General features: G+C 31.4%; 1 protein-coding gene across 1 annotated transcript in view; it reads left to right on the top strand.

Moving 5' to 3' along the window:
• Positions 1-14,591, top strand: part of LOC127698846 (uncharacterized) — a 141,382-nt gene that overhangs the window by 607 nt on the left and 126,184 nt on the right. Inside the window, exons 2-17 of the mRNA XM_052202529.1 lie at positions 1-51; positions 464-640; positions 1,640-1,780; positions 2,211-2,351; positions 2,665-2,805; positions 3,249-3,389; positions 4,433-4,579; positions 4,996-5,136; positions 5,978-6,118; positions 6,549-6,692; positions 7,392-7,532; positions 8,768-8,908; positions 9,676-9,819; positions 10,497-10,643; positions 12,940-13,083; positions 13,681-13,821. Coding sequence (XP_052058489.1) covers positions 523-640; positions 1,640-1,780; positions 2,211-2,351; positions 2,665-2,805; positions 3,249-3,389; positions 4,433-4,579; positions 4,996-5,136; positions 5,978-6,118; positions 6,549-6,692; positions 7,392-7,532; positions 8,768-8,908; positions 9,676-9,819; positions 10,497-10,643; positions 12,940-13,083; positions 13,681-13,821 — 2,113 coding nt within the window. The 5' untranslated portion in view covers positions 1-51; positions 464-522. The remainder of the gene's footprint in view (positions 52-463; positions 641-1,639; positions 1,781-2,210; positions 2,352-2,664; positions 2,806-3,248; positions 3,390-4,432; positions 4,580-4,995; positions 5,137-5,977; positions 6,119-6,548; positions 6,693-7,391; positions 7,533-8,767; positions 8,909-9,675; positions 9,820-10,496; positions 10,644-12,939; positions 13,084-13,680; positions 13,822-14,591) is intronic.

The following is a 14,591-nucleotide window of genomic DNA, read 5'->3' as shown; positions in this document are numbered from 1 at the left end:
GTCCACTTAATGGTAGAAATAATTTAGGCCCTGGAAGAACAGGGCTTGAAGGTAAATTTGTTTAAATTTGATCACTCTGATCATTTTTTTAATCGTATAGTTAGTTCATTTAGATCTATTTAAAAAGAAATAAAATTAAAAACTTTATCCTTAATGTTTAGACACTTAATTTCAATTTTTGAATAACTTACTTTTTACTATCTTGTTGGTAAGGAATAAATTTTATAATATTCATTTGTTATTTGAAAAATTTCATTTTGTAGGTTATTTTTCTCAAAATATTTTTTTAATTATTCCTGCTGAAGCAAACCTTTAACACATTGAAGTAAAGATAAAAACAAATAATTTATTTGATTTGCATACATGTAATGGTTTGCCACACAGTGTTTTGCAAGAAACGTGAAAGTTGAGGGAACCAACTTATTCCTGATTTACATTTTATAATCTATTCATATTTTTTCAGGTCCGCTTACTGGTCCACTTGCTAATATTTTTCCCAATGGATTGTTGGGAACCCCAAATATGACAGCTTTATGTGCGCTTTGCGATAAAAGCAATCTAACTGGTCCCGGCGGCCCAGGCAGCGGGCTGGGACCTGGCGGTAATGGCACAGGAGCGCAACCTGGAGATGGTAAATCAGGTAAACACTGAAATATTGAATTACAAATGTTTGCAGGTGAATGGCAACAAACTTTTGAATATCTAGATGGTAAGCAATAAAGGATGAAAAAGGTATAATCTATGATGACATTGTCTTCCTTTGAGCCTTAGAGTTTTGTTAATAAACACTCAATAAATTACACACAAGGTTGGGTTCAGTCAAAAAGCTACTATTAGGTAATCTACTATTAAACAGGTATGGTGATTTTAGCTTATAACATTTTCATTTACAACTCTATCATATTATCTATGCAATATAGAGAGAGATATTTCAAACTTAATAATCATTAAACTTTATTTTTATGATAGTTTTGGAGGTAAATATGCTTCTGTGTCCTAAAAATGTCATCTCTGAAATGAGGATTCAACTTAATAATTAGAATTTGATACAAAGTTATCTCTGCTTCCTGGGGAAGACTAACTGATTCACAGCAATAGAGAAGTGGAGGATATGCAAATATTTTTAGTATTATAGTCCAGTTTAGTTGGAATTACATGTGGTTAATTGTAATTGTTGGTGTGTTATGTCCTAGCAATATTAACAGGTTGTATTGAAACAATAGAGATAATAGTCCATATGAAATGAAAATAAGAGAACGTGATTCAACACAAAATGGTAATAAATTTTGACTGCCACAGGAAAGATACAATGTATGGAGAGTTGGGTGGGATCTGAAAACTTGGTCTCAGCATTGGCCCCTCCAGTTAATCTACTCTTTAATAAGTGATGCTGAAGAAGTAGAAGTAAATTTTATGTGAGAAGATTTCAAGTAGTTACCAATTTCTATTTAACAAAATTTACATGAGAAGAAAAACAGTAATATTGTTTTCTCACCATTACTCTTTTTGGTGCAGGTAACCAGCAGGATTATTTTTTGAGTAAGGGGTTTCATTTGTAATTAAGTACATTTCTAATGTCAGGAAAAAATAAAGAAAAGATTAGATATTGAAGCTTACTGTCTCATTTTCTTATTTATAGTTCCATTGGATTGTGTTACTAGTCCTTGGGGATCTTGGAGTGGACCAGATCAAACTGGAACCTTTTCTCGAGTCAGATTTGTAAAAAGACCTCCTATAAATGGTGGAAAGAAATGTCCTGACCTCATTGAACAAAAGAAAGGTACAAATGTTTTTACAAACAATGTTACTGGTTGTGTTCTTTGAAAGCAACCTTGATATCTTGACTCTTCAAGTCATTTATGTTTGAACTATATTCACACCTGCCAACATTTCAAAATGCCCATGGGGGTTTTATGTGCAAGATGGCTTTCATAGTCCTACAAAACCTTTAAAGGGGCCTTGAAATTTATTTTAATGTTGTTTATTTGCTTCTTCATACTTTTACAATCCTATACCCATGGTAAAATTGATTGTTTTGTTTTAAATTGTGGACAAAAATCCTTCAAATCTTAGACTATTAGCCATATTTTATGAGTCAGTTTCACTTATATTGCTTTTTGTGAAAAAGAAGAAAAAATTACTCCTGCCTAGTTTCATAAATATGATAAACTAATTTCAATTACTTAATTGATTTCATTTTTTTCTGTCAGTTCCTCTTGACTGCATTGTCAGTGACTGGGCACCATGGACGAAACCAGATCAAACTGGAACCATTTCGCGAATCCGTATGCAGGTCAGACCTTCTGTCAACGGTGGAAAAGATTGTCCAAACATGATAGAATCCAAGAAAGGTTAGTGCAATTTTATAAATTCTAAAGCAAAATTTACTGAAGTATCTATGAAACTACATAATTGTTTACTTACGTGGCAAAATTGTTTGCCATAATCTTGATTAAGAAAAGTAGTGAATTACAATATATTGTAACGATGTTTATATTTTAAAAGATTCTTAATGGTAAATTAGTTTCACAAAAAAATTCTGAATGTAAGAAAATGGGCCAAGAGGTGAACAGTTCATTCTGTTGTTGTGATCTTTAACTGATAATATTTCTGTGTAAGCTGAAAACTTTTGAACAAGATATTATTTGATATTCTCTTTTGTAGAACCCTTACCATGTATTGTTGGTGAATGGGGACCATGGAGTGCAACAGATGACACTGGTGGCTCTTCTCGTGTTCGTCATGTTGTCAGAATCAACATCAATGGTGGACCAGAATGTCCAGAATTGATTGAAAATAAGAAAAGTATGTAACTTATTTGGTATAGAACTATGTACTGATTTTCTTAAGACATTTATTCATTTTTTATAATTTTGAAAGTTCTCTTAATATTCAACAGTTGTTGTGGAATTTACACACTTTAATAATCAAGGTGACATTCAGTTTTGCTGTCTTTTGCAGGGATATATCATGTGCAAAAATGAATTCTGCATGAGAGCATACCAATAGATCATTTAAAACATTTGCCCTCAGAATATGAAAAATATGAACTTAAACCAAATTGGATACATTTATGAACAGCAAATTACACACAAATTCCATAAGATGCAGTATTTTTTCTATTTTTAAATTGGATTTTTTAGTTTTCATTTTCTATTGAGATATTCTGTTAATCTGATTTTCATAGTTTCTTCACCATTTTTTGCTAAATTTTGAACATTTTTTTTTAATTTGAATCTTAATTTCAGATCCATTGCCATGTATTATGTCTACATGGTCTAGCTGGGTTGGTCCTGATGCTTCTGGTACTATGTATAGATACAGACATGTGGTTAGACCATCCATGAATGGTGGAGAGAAATGTGATGATCTTATAGAGCTTAAGAAAGGTATAGTTCTAGGCAGTGTTTTAGTTAATTATAACAGAGATGTAAGAAGGTATAGCTGAAGTTGTAGGTAGTGTTTTATTAGATATTTATAAAAGAGGCTACTAATCAGTTAAACAGTAAGTAATTTTACCCATTTTTTTTGGTTTTGTGGAAACTGTTGTAGATAGAGAAACATTGTAAATAACAAAGATTATCAACAAAATTAAATTTACAAGCAAGTCAACATGACCAAAATTGTCAATCAACTTATAAGAGTTATTGCCCTTTAATGACCATTTTTACCCTTTTTTATGTTTTTTACAAACACTATAGAAGATAGGGAGATTCTGTAATAGCAAAATATGATCTGCAAATAAGTCAACGAGGCTGAAATCCTATAGTAGTTAAATAATTGCCCTTAAGAGATGAATTTTACCCATATTTTTATCATTTTAATCTTGAAAACTATAGTAGATAGAAAGAAACTGAAAATAGCAAAAGTGATCAACAGAATAAGTTCAGCACTCATACCACATCTTCGTATTTATATCTACAATAAAGTCAGAATTCCAAAAACATTAGTTGACTCCTTATAGGAGTTATTGCTCTTAATAATGATTTTTTTTTCTAATTTTATGGGATTTTAGTAGAAGCTATAAGAGATAAGAGAGAAACTGTAAATGGCAAATGATCTGCAAAATAATTCATATCTTTCCATTTTTGCTTATTATCTTAAAAAACTAGACTGAAACTTGGTCCAGTGAAATCATCAGCAAGTCAAGATTTTTTCCCACTCAGTTTCCATTCAACACAAATATTCTTTGCATTGTATCAGTTTATTTAAAAAAAAATACCAGCTGAGTGATACCGGCTTCCTTGAGTGATTAGTTCTAAATCACTATGGATTTTAGCGAATGTTATGTCACTTATTCTCTACATATTTTTTTAATTAATTATTCTGAATTTTAGTTTTTCTATTAAGGGTACCTGATATGATGTAAAGGTGACATGCAGCATTGTTATATCAAAAGATTTGAATTTCAACATAAATATATTAATTACAGGACCACTGCCATGTATCATGTCTGACTGGACAGCATGGAGTGCACCTGATGCCACAGGAAGTAGATACAGAGTAAGATATGTTATCAGACCTGCATTGAATGGTGGAAAAGAATGTGAAGATGATGACCTCATGGATACTAGCAAAGGTAGGCATTTTATTTTTGCATGTACAAAAGTCATTTGTAGACCATTGCCTTTTCAAACATTTCTTGGAAATCTACACAAACAGATGTTAGAAAAGGAAAATACTTCGGAATAAAAAAATAGAACTTACAATAATAGAATTTGATGTTCATGTTATTGTTTCTGCAGAAAGACATAACAACAATTAATATTTTCACATATATGTCAGCCCCTGTATCTACTACTACTACCTTACCTATTTTTTATCTCACATTCTCTGCAATTAAAAAGAAAATGGACACACCTTGAAATAGTTCATTTACATACAAGAAATAGTAACGGTAAATATTAAAAAAATGTTTTGCAATATTTTCATGGGCTTATTATGTTATCTTTGAGGTATTTTACCATAGAATTAATTTATCTTTTTTATTTTCAGTGCCACTGCCTTGTATTATGTCTGAATGGACTGCATGGAGTGCACCTGATACCACAGGAACCAGATACAGAGTAAGATACATGATCAGACCTCCTCTTAATGGTGGCGAAAAATGTGATGATCTCATTCAGATTGGCAAAGGTAAGTTTAGATCTTCAGTGGTACAAACAGAATTAAACAGTCTTTAAGGGTGTACTTAGGTCAGGTTTAGGAATTTTGTCAGATGTTCGGACTCCTTGGTTTTTTTCCTACGATACAGGGTAAAATATTTTGTCTCACAACACCTATTTTTCTTATCATATAAGACTTCAATAGCTCATAAAAGGTCATTTACCAAAATTTAAGCAGATTCTACATTTCTTTTCTTTCGATTTGAGACCCAAATAATACCAATGCAAATATAAGGTAAAATTCCGAGTCAGCCTTTTCCCACCATTTTTAAAAAACTAAATATCTCGAAAAGGAGCTCCATAACCTATTAATATTTTTAGCTTATTTTGTTCCTTAACTGATACTCTCCTGACTTATAGTATTAATTTTAAATTCTAGATTTTTTTAATTTCACCTAAGAACATCCTTAATGGTAAAAAGGGGAGAATATATCATGAAGGCAGTCGAACAACATAAGTCGGAGAAAAACTGACTTCAGTTCATATGCTTTTGGTAATGGCACTTGCAAATGAGGAAAAGGAAAAAAAATTTTAATGGCAAAACAGAGATGTTTAAATTTCAGTAAATGTATTTTCACACATCTGATTTAATCTTGTGCATGCCCAGATCAGGTATAGTGAGATATAAGGTTATTTAGTTTGCAGCAAGACCTCACATAATATAAATTCATAATACAAAAAAATTATATTGGCTAATTTTACTCAAAATTTCAATTTTTGTGGTCATAAAGATTAACAGTTAAAACATACTGTAAGACTTTTTTACTTTCTGTAGTCATTTAACTTTAAACATTGATTTTTCTACTGTATAGTACCTGTGCCATGTATCATGGGTCCATGGTCTAGTTGGGTAGGACCTGACCAGGCTGGAAATATGTACAGATACAGACAAGTAATTAGACCAGCTCTTAATGGTGGTGAAAAATGTGATGATTTGATCACAATTAAGAAAGGTAGAAATTATTTTTTCATTACTAAATATCAGACAGTTTCGTATCATAACATTTCTGAAACATACAGTATTACAGTAGAATGGTTAGAAACCTTTTATCCTTTTATAACCGCATTTTATTGCTAGTGGCCAGGTCTGTAAAGAGTTTCCTATTAAAAACTGATAGCTGATAAATAAAATGACACATACAAACCTTAATTGAGTTAAAAGGTAAATTTGAATCATGCAAGCTGTTTTATTTGAATTAGGAGTTTTTTTTTTCTATAAGATAACACTTGAATAATTTTGGGTGTATGATGTGTTGTTTTGCCATACTCCTAAAAGTACTGTGTATTTTCACCTCTACATTGTTCTCTGAACAATTTTTTCCTATTTTGTTTGTTTGTTAAATTACAGAATATTTAACATTTTGATTGATCTCTGCATTACAGTATCCCTACCATGTATTGTTGGGGACTGGACTAACTGGAGTAAACCAGATCAATCAGGAAGTAGGTACAGGTTTAGACCAGTGCTGCGTCCAGCTCTGAATGGTGGAAAAGATTGTCCAGAAGAACTTATTGACATCAGCAAAGGTGAGTTGTTACAAAAAAAAAGTCAAATTTTTTTTTATCCAATTTTATTTCTGTCAATTTTGATAATTCGCCTGTAATGTTTCTGAGTGAGCCAAGCATTGATGGCATGGTTTTTGGTGGTGCCTTATAGAAAACATATTCAAGAATTCAGTTTATCATTCAAGATGGCCACCCAAGCCTATAATTGTCTAGCACACTTTGACAAGTTTGGCCAAGTGGAATTAAGTGTTAAGAAGTCCCGTTCAAAATCATATAAGGCAACTCTTCTGATTCAAGACTTTCATCAGAGCATTTGGTTGAATAAACGTTTTCAAAATTTTCCTTGAAACCAAATGCCAAATGAATCTAAAATTCTTGGGTGATCTTCTTTTATACAAGTCCCCTTTTCATCCAAAATTGCAACCAGAGCATCTGATTGGTTGTCATTTTGTTTCCTTTCCTTAAACCACTGTCCTTCTTAAATTTCCACTTATCAAATGGAATTACTTTGGATTCATATATTTTTTGTGTGTACCAATTTTTGTTGATTCAAGAAAAATTGTATTTTCCTGGTTACTAGATTTCCTGGTTGTTATAAATTCTGCCTCAACACCTATAGGAAATTTGTATTTTGTTTTATAGCAGAATGACAAAATACAGTTTCAAATTCTGCTACAGTTTAAAACAGTAGCCTTGAAATAATTATATTTCTGTTTTCAGTACCTCTGCCATGTATCATGAGTGATTGGAGTAGCTGGGTTGGACCTGATGCATCTGGAACCATGTACAAAGTCAGATATGTAATCAGACCTGACGTCAATGGTGGCAAGAAATGTGATGATCTTCTCCAACTTAAGAAAGGTACTTAAGCTTTAGATCTATGGTTGAAAGATTGTTTTTAAGGGTTTTTTTTGTTGATTAAATAGCATAAGCTATTGTGTGTTTTCATGTGAGTGGTCATTTTTGTTGTTGTGTTGGATGAAAATTAAAGGTTTTGAAGTCCAAAATGATCCAGAGGAATTTCTTGATGCAAATCACTTTACTTAAGATTTCAATTAGGTTTGTGTTTATTTCAACATCTTATTCTTCTTTTTTAAATCTCATATCCAGAAGCAAGAAAATTGGTCATCACACATATTAAAGTGTGTGTACACTGCTACTTTTGCATAGGTACTATTTCTGTGCTAAAAATCTGTAGTACTGGAAATTTACTTTTAATATTAAGTACTATTTCTTTACTTTAAAATTCTTGTAATATTTAGGTACCTGTATTTTACAGTACTTGATTTGTACTTGAAATATTTGGTACAGAAGTAATACCAACAGTGATAACAATATTCCATGTTTGAAAATCATAACTTTAAGAGATTTGAAATAGACAAACATACTTTCAAAATGCTGAAAATGTAACAGTGTAAAAAAATTTTGTAGTACTTAAATTTCAAGTACATATCAAGTACTGTAAAATGCAGGTACCTAAATATTTCAATAATTTTAAAGTAACAAAATAGTACTGAATATTAAAAGTAGATTTCCAGTACTATAGATTTTTGGTACAGAAATAGTGCCTATGCAAAAATAGCTGTGTAATGTTATAAGTACATCCAATGTTATTCTGTGTGTCTATTGTAAACATGAATCACTGCTACAATATGAAAATACAGAGGTTTGATTTGCTTGCAAAGTATACTAAGGAAATTTTCCTTTAAGGATGATCAAAAGTGATAGTATGGGGGTCAACTTTTTGAAGATTGAGTTTTGTTTATCCAGTTTGACCATTACTGTTTAGTTTTTTTATTAGTTGTACATGTACATTTGTTTTTTCTTCCTATTAATTTGTTGGAAGGGAACTGCCCTCAACTTTTTGTGGTTAAATAACATACAAAAATGGTGATACTAATTTCCATGTTCAAGATGTATGTTTCTTGAATAAGGTTCATCACGTATGTTGGAGACCAAAAGTTTGGAAACCCCCCCAAAAAAAGAAGGGCCTTATCAGGACACCTTAATCTTTGATGGTCAGCTTTGCCTTAGAGAGTTTAAACATTTGTTTTACTATGAATTACATTAAATTATAAAATGTTTGATATCTTCAGTACCATTGCCATGTATTATGGGTCCATGGACTGAATGGAGTAAACCTGACGAATCTGGAACCAGATACAGAGTTAGACCAATGCTGAGACCTCCACTTAATGGTGGAAAAGAATGTGATGACCTTCTTCAAATTGGCAAAGGTAAAAACATGAAGTTATTATTGGCTAAAAGGATTCATTATCTGGTCATGAGTGTTCTTATTTTTAAAGAAGAGTCACATTTTTGGGGTTATATTGTATTTCATTAAAAAAAAAAAAAAAAATTACAGATTACTGATAACTCGTCTGAATAAAGGCTTTCAGAATAAGAAAATATAAGATATATTTTTATAGTGCAATTTTACTTGAGACTGTGTAAACAATATAGCAAAAATTTGCCAAATTTTAGTAAAGAAAACATTATTTTCAGATGCAAAAATATACAGATATTATGACATCAATCTTCTCTAAAATCTCTAACTGTGTCAAATGGACTTAAACTTCAATCTTTGTGAATTATTTTTCACAATCTTAACATCATCATAAATGACATCTGCACCAGTGCAATCAAAACTATTAAAAAAGTGATGTTCCCATAGTGTTCAACTGTTACAAAAGTTATTAAAAAACTTATTGCATTGAAACAAAAATTGTTCAGGCAGAACTTGAGTAAATATGACATTTTAGTATCATAAATGAGGCTGTTTTATAGATAAGCAGTTTCTATTTGAAAGACTACTGTTTTTTTGAAAGCTCCTATCTAAGTCTAAATGAAAATGACAGCTTACAAAACATTTGGTTAAAAGACAAGTAAATTTTGTTCTAACATTCTAGGACAAAACCTACATGAGATTGGTTTTACATCATTAGTTTTATGTATATTTTCACAAATACATGTAGATTGGATATATGTTTTTGTTTTATTTCAGTACCATTGCCATGTATCATGAGTGATTGGACCAACTGGAGTGCACCAGATGCCACTGGAGCCAGTTACAGAGTTAGATATGTGATCAGACCTGATTTGAATGGTGGAAAGAAATGTGATGATGATCTACTTCAAATTAACAAAGGTATTTATGATTTACAGTAAAGGTTCTAAATAAATCTATTTACGTTAGGCAACCAACAATCAATAAATCTATTTAAAAAAGAGGGACGAAAGATACCAGAGGGACAGTCAAACTCACAGATCGAAAACAAACTGACAACGCCATGGCCAAAAATAAAAAGACAAACAGACAAATAATAGTACAGATGACACAACATAGAAAACTAAAGACTTAGCAACAAGAACCCCACCAAAAACTGGGGGTGATCTCAGGTTGCTCAGACATTTCAATTTGTTGAATATACAAAGATTTCATACGATGTATAAGCATTTGATAAAGTCTAATGATAATGGTGTCAAACAGTTGACAGAAACACCCAACTACATGGCCGTGCAACAATTATAGTACAATACTCGGAAGAATGCACTTTACCTGAGTTGTATGAGGGAGTGAAATCTTATAGATTTAGTATTGGAAGCTTCACAGTGTTGCATTAAATATGTTTTAATTCATTAACTTGAAGATTTGATTTTTGTTTAATTCCTGGCTCATCTTTTTCTCATTTGTTTTTGACGAGAAATTGTCTGATGACCAGAGAATTGTTTTGTGTAGCCTTAAAATAAAAACAACTACATGTATCTCCCTCATTCTAGTATGATCTGACTATTTTATAAGAGTGCTCATATTGACATTTACAGAACCACTACCATGTATCATGTCTGACTGGACTAGCTGGGTTGGACCTGATGCTACAGGAACCAGATATAGAGTAAGATATGTCATAAGACCAGCATTGAATGGTGGCAAAGAATGTGAAGATGATGACCTCATGGATACTAGCAAAGGTAGACATTTTATTTTGCATGTACAAAAATCATTTGAAGAACATTGACAAGATCTCATGCAAGCTACCAAAGGTAAACAGATTTTATTATGTCTTTTACATTATATAGCAAGCAGATGCCCTTCAACTTATACTAGATTGCTTTCAAGTGTTCAACTTTACTTAGATTAGGGGACATGGGGTTCTCATTTTGACCCAAGAAAATAAATACCAAATCTAGAATTCGTGTGAAAATATTGTGTCTGTTCCCGCATCACAATACAATTAAATTCCAAATTCCAAACAATTTAACTGCCTATTCCTAAATTTCTTGGAATTAAATGGCTCAATCCAGAAAAAAAGGTCCTTCTGCCGCTCTTAGATTGTTACAAAAGCTATTAGAAAAAGTGTTAGCTGTTAAAATTGACTTAACTCAAGTAGAATAGCTTAATTTTGAAGACTTAACTTGATTTCTGCTATAGAAACTGATTGCAATTAATTTTTTATAGGTAAATGTTTTTTTTTACAATCTAAATAAATTTTTCAACATTCAAAAGAAAAAATGCTAATTTTTTTGTAATGTTCCATTTTATTATGAGCTTGAATGTACATGCTGAAGAAAAATAAAGTGTGTTCAGAACACTGCAATAGTAATCATATATTTGGAATGATTTATGCAAGTCAACAATAAACACCAGCAGACATATCAAAGACACCACCAGTCAACAGTGGTGCAAAATTTATAGTTTAAAGAGTTTTGCAATTCTGTCCAACACTCTTGTTTGATTAAGGTTATTCAGGATTACTTCCTGTTACAAGATACCTTTAAGCTACTGCATAAATATGATAGTATCATACAATGCAAAGAGTCCAAATAAAGTAAAACCCATACAAATTACTTCTTAAATCTCTTCTTTCTTTCTTATATATTTCTGTTATAAAAAATATAGGAAATACAGGATAATTGTGGAAGGACATATGATGTCAGAAATCAATATTTTGATGACAAATGATATGTGAGGTCACACCTAGATGATGTGACATCAAATGCTACTTTTTGAAAATATTTTGATGTTTTATAATTGAAATGTACATTGATATAATTTTTCTCTCCTTCAAAATCGATGCTAATGTAACAAAAAATTTGTTCCGGCGTGACATTTGTTCCACCGGAACAAATTTCATAGAAAATATGTTCCACCGGACTTTAAATCACAGAAAATATGTTCCAGCACTGAAATATTTGTTCCGGAACTAATTTTATGACCAAATGTGAAATAAGTTTTGGAACAAAAATCATAACTCCATGAATTTTGTTCCAATTAATATTAAGAGTTTTAAAAAGTTAAACAAGTTCCTGTGATATTTGTTTTAAACAAACGTGTACATATTTCATAGAAATCAATGTATCATAATTTGTATTTATGTTTTATGTGGTATTCCTCCTTGGTTTTTGTTAACTGTCATGGCCCTGTGTTCTAGTCATACATGTACATAGGTCATAGCACAGTTTCAAAAGAGTGTGTCTTTTGTTTCTACATGTCTTTTGAGATAACTGAACAGTCATTTTTTCCTTTTCAAATAAGTACATATGTTCATCTTTAACTATACTAATTCTTTTTTCTGAATGATTGATTTTTCTTATTCTACTCGTTACTGGCTGAAACGTGTCATTTTGATATTTTTTACGGAGTATATAATTAAACATTTGCTTTACTCCACAGGATCCGAATTGGATGATTTACACTTTTTACTTTTTTTATTATTGATATAATACTTATTGAATGATAACTTTAAACTCACGGATGACAAATGTTCAGTATATAAGATAACTTGTTTAACCAGTGGAACATATTTCACAGACCAGGAACTTTCACCAGGTGAGGAACAAATCTCACAAACCCAGAACTTATTTCACCAGATAAGGAACAAATCTCACAAACCCAGAACTTATTTCACCAGATAAGGAACAAATCTCATAAACCGGGAACTTATTTCACCAGGTAAGGAACAAATTTCACCAACCCGGTACTTATTTCACCAGGTAAAGTGTGGAACTTATTTTATAGAGATGGAACAAATTATATAGAAATCATCTGTGAAAAAAGTTCTCCCAGAACATATTTCCTGTGATATTAGTTCCACTGGAACTTTTTTCACAGGAACAAATTTTGGCTCACACTAACGCGTGTCTATCTGGCAGCATAAGGATTGAACATTGTAATGAGATATCGTCTTGATACTTTTTAGAACTTAGTTTGATTGAATCAAAACAGTCTTGTATAGATTAATTCTAAAATGATTCTTTTTAATTTAAGTACCATTGCCATGCATTGTCAGTGACTGGACAGAATGGACTAAACCTGATGCCTCTGGAGCCTCATACAGAATTAGATATGTGATAAGACCTGGCTTGAATGGTGGAAAAGAATGTCCAGAAGATGTTATGCAAATCAAGAAAGGTAATTAAAACTTACTAATTGAAAGTCTTATGAGGCTCTTTGTAACTCAGAGTAATTTATAATAGTTTTATGCAATTTGACTAGTCCCATATATCATTTCTTTTATGAAGAATAATCTTTTCTGCTAACTGCAACAAAGGCAACTAGCTAGTTAGCTTATTTCTTATAAGGAGTAAATAGAATTGGGAATGGAAACAGGCAATGTGTCAAAGAGACAACAACCCGACCAAAGAGCAGAAAACAGCCCAAGGCCACCAATGGTTCTTCAACACAGTGAGAAAATCCCACCCTACTAAAGTTGTTTCAAAAATATGACCAAAATTCAGGAATATCCTCAGTGGTTGTTTATTGTCATATCTTGAAGATTTGTGCCATGTTGGGAATTTGATGTTGATCACTAATAGTCACTGTGCATTTCATTATCTTCACAATTCTTGGTGGATTTTTGAAGAAATAGATATATGCATTGTTTATATTGTCTGTGCAGTTACTACAGTTTACACATATGGGTTCTCACTTTTTAAAAGCCCTTATGATTAATTATAATAATTAATTATAATAATGTATATTATTATATTTAATCAAACTTTATTTTAGAACCACTGCCATGTATTATGAGTGATTGGTCAAGTTGGGTTGGACCAGATGCTTCAGGAACTACATACAGAGTCAGATATGTAATCAGACCTTCTCTTAATGGTGGCGAGAAATGTGATGATCTTTTACAACTAAACAAAGGTACTAAAATTATTATAACCAGTAGAAATGTTGCAATTTGTATTTAGGGACTATAGCAGGACAATTCAGATAAATCTATGAAAATTCACCTGGGCATCAACTAATATGATTTTAATACCTTACAATTTTTTAATAAGCTATTGATAAAAAATTAATTGGACTATTTGCAATAAAAATGTATAGTTTATGATGTATTTTATAAAAGAAAAGAATGTTAATATTATCCTTGTTCTCGTGTTTGTTGTGTGTGTGTGCCCATTTTTATTGATTTAAAAATAATGTCTGTAGGTTGTATGTTGTGCTTTTAAGGCCAAATACTGTCGATTCATCAATAATTGTGGGATACCAATTAACGGGGTTTCTTGGGTATAGGTAAACCACAAATTGAGACACTCCACAAAGTACAAATTTTCTTACGGTTGTATACAGACTTTGGCAAATGCAAGAAATTCAATACATATACGTACCTACGAAAAATACAAGTTTTCCTTAATCCATGAAAATAAATGAATCCACAGTAGCTGTTTTTGAGACTTATTAAATACCCTGACCAAAGTCAATTGATTCTATAAAAGGTTTTATTTCCTTATCAATAATAATATTTTTTTGTTATTACATAAATTCATAGTTTTCTTCTACTCATGAAATCCACAAAAAAAAAGCTGTACTCAATTATTGATGAGTACACAAATGAACTTTTTTGTTTGGTAGCTGTCTCAATGACCTCACATCTCCTTTAATATACAGTAAAAAAAGAATAAAAACATGCT

Source organism: Mytilus californianus, unplaced genomic scaffold (assembly GCF_021869535.1).
Source record: "Mytilus californianus isolate M0D057914Y unplaced genomic scaffold, xbMytCali1.0.p SCAF_4, whole genome shotgun sequence".
NCBI lineage: Eukaryota > Metazoa > Mollusca > Bivalvia > Mytilida > Mytilidae > Mytilus > Mytilus californianus.
The sequence above is the reverse complement of the archived record's forward strand: the minus strand, read 5'-3'. Positions and strand labels throughout refer to the sequence as shown.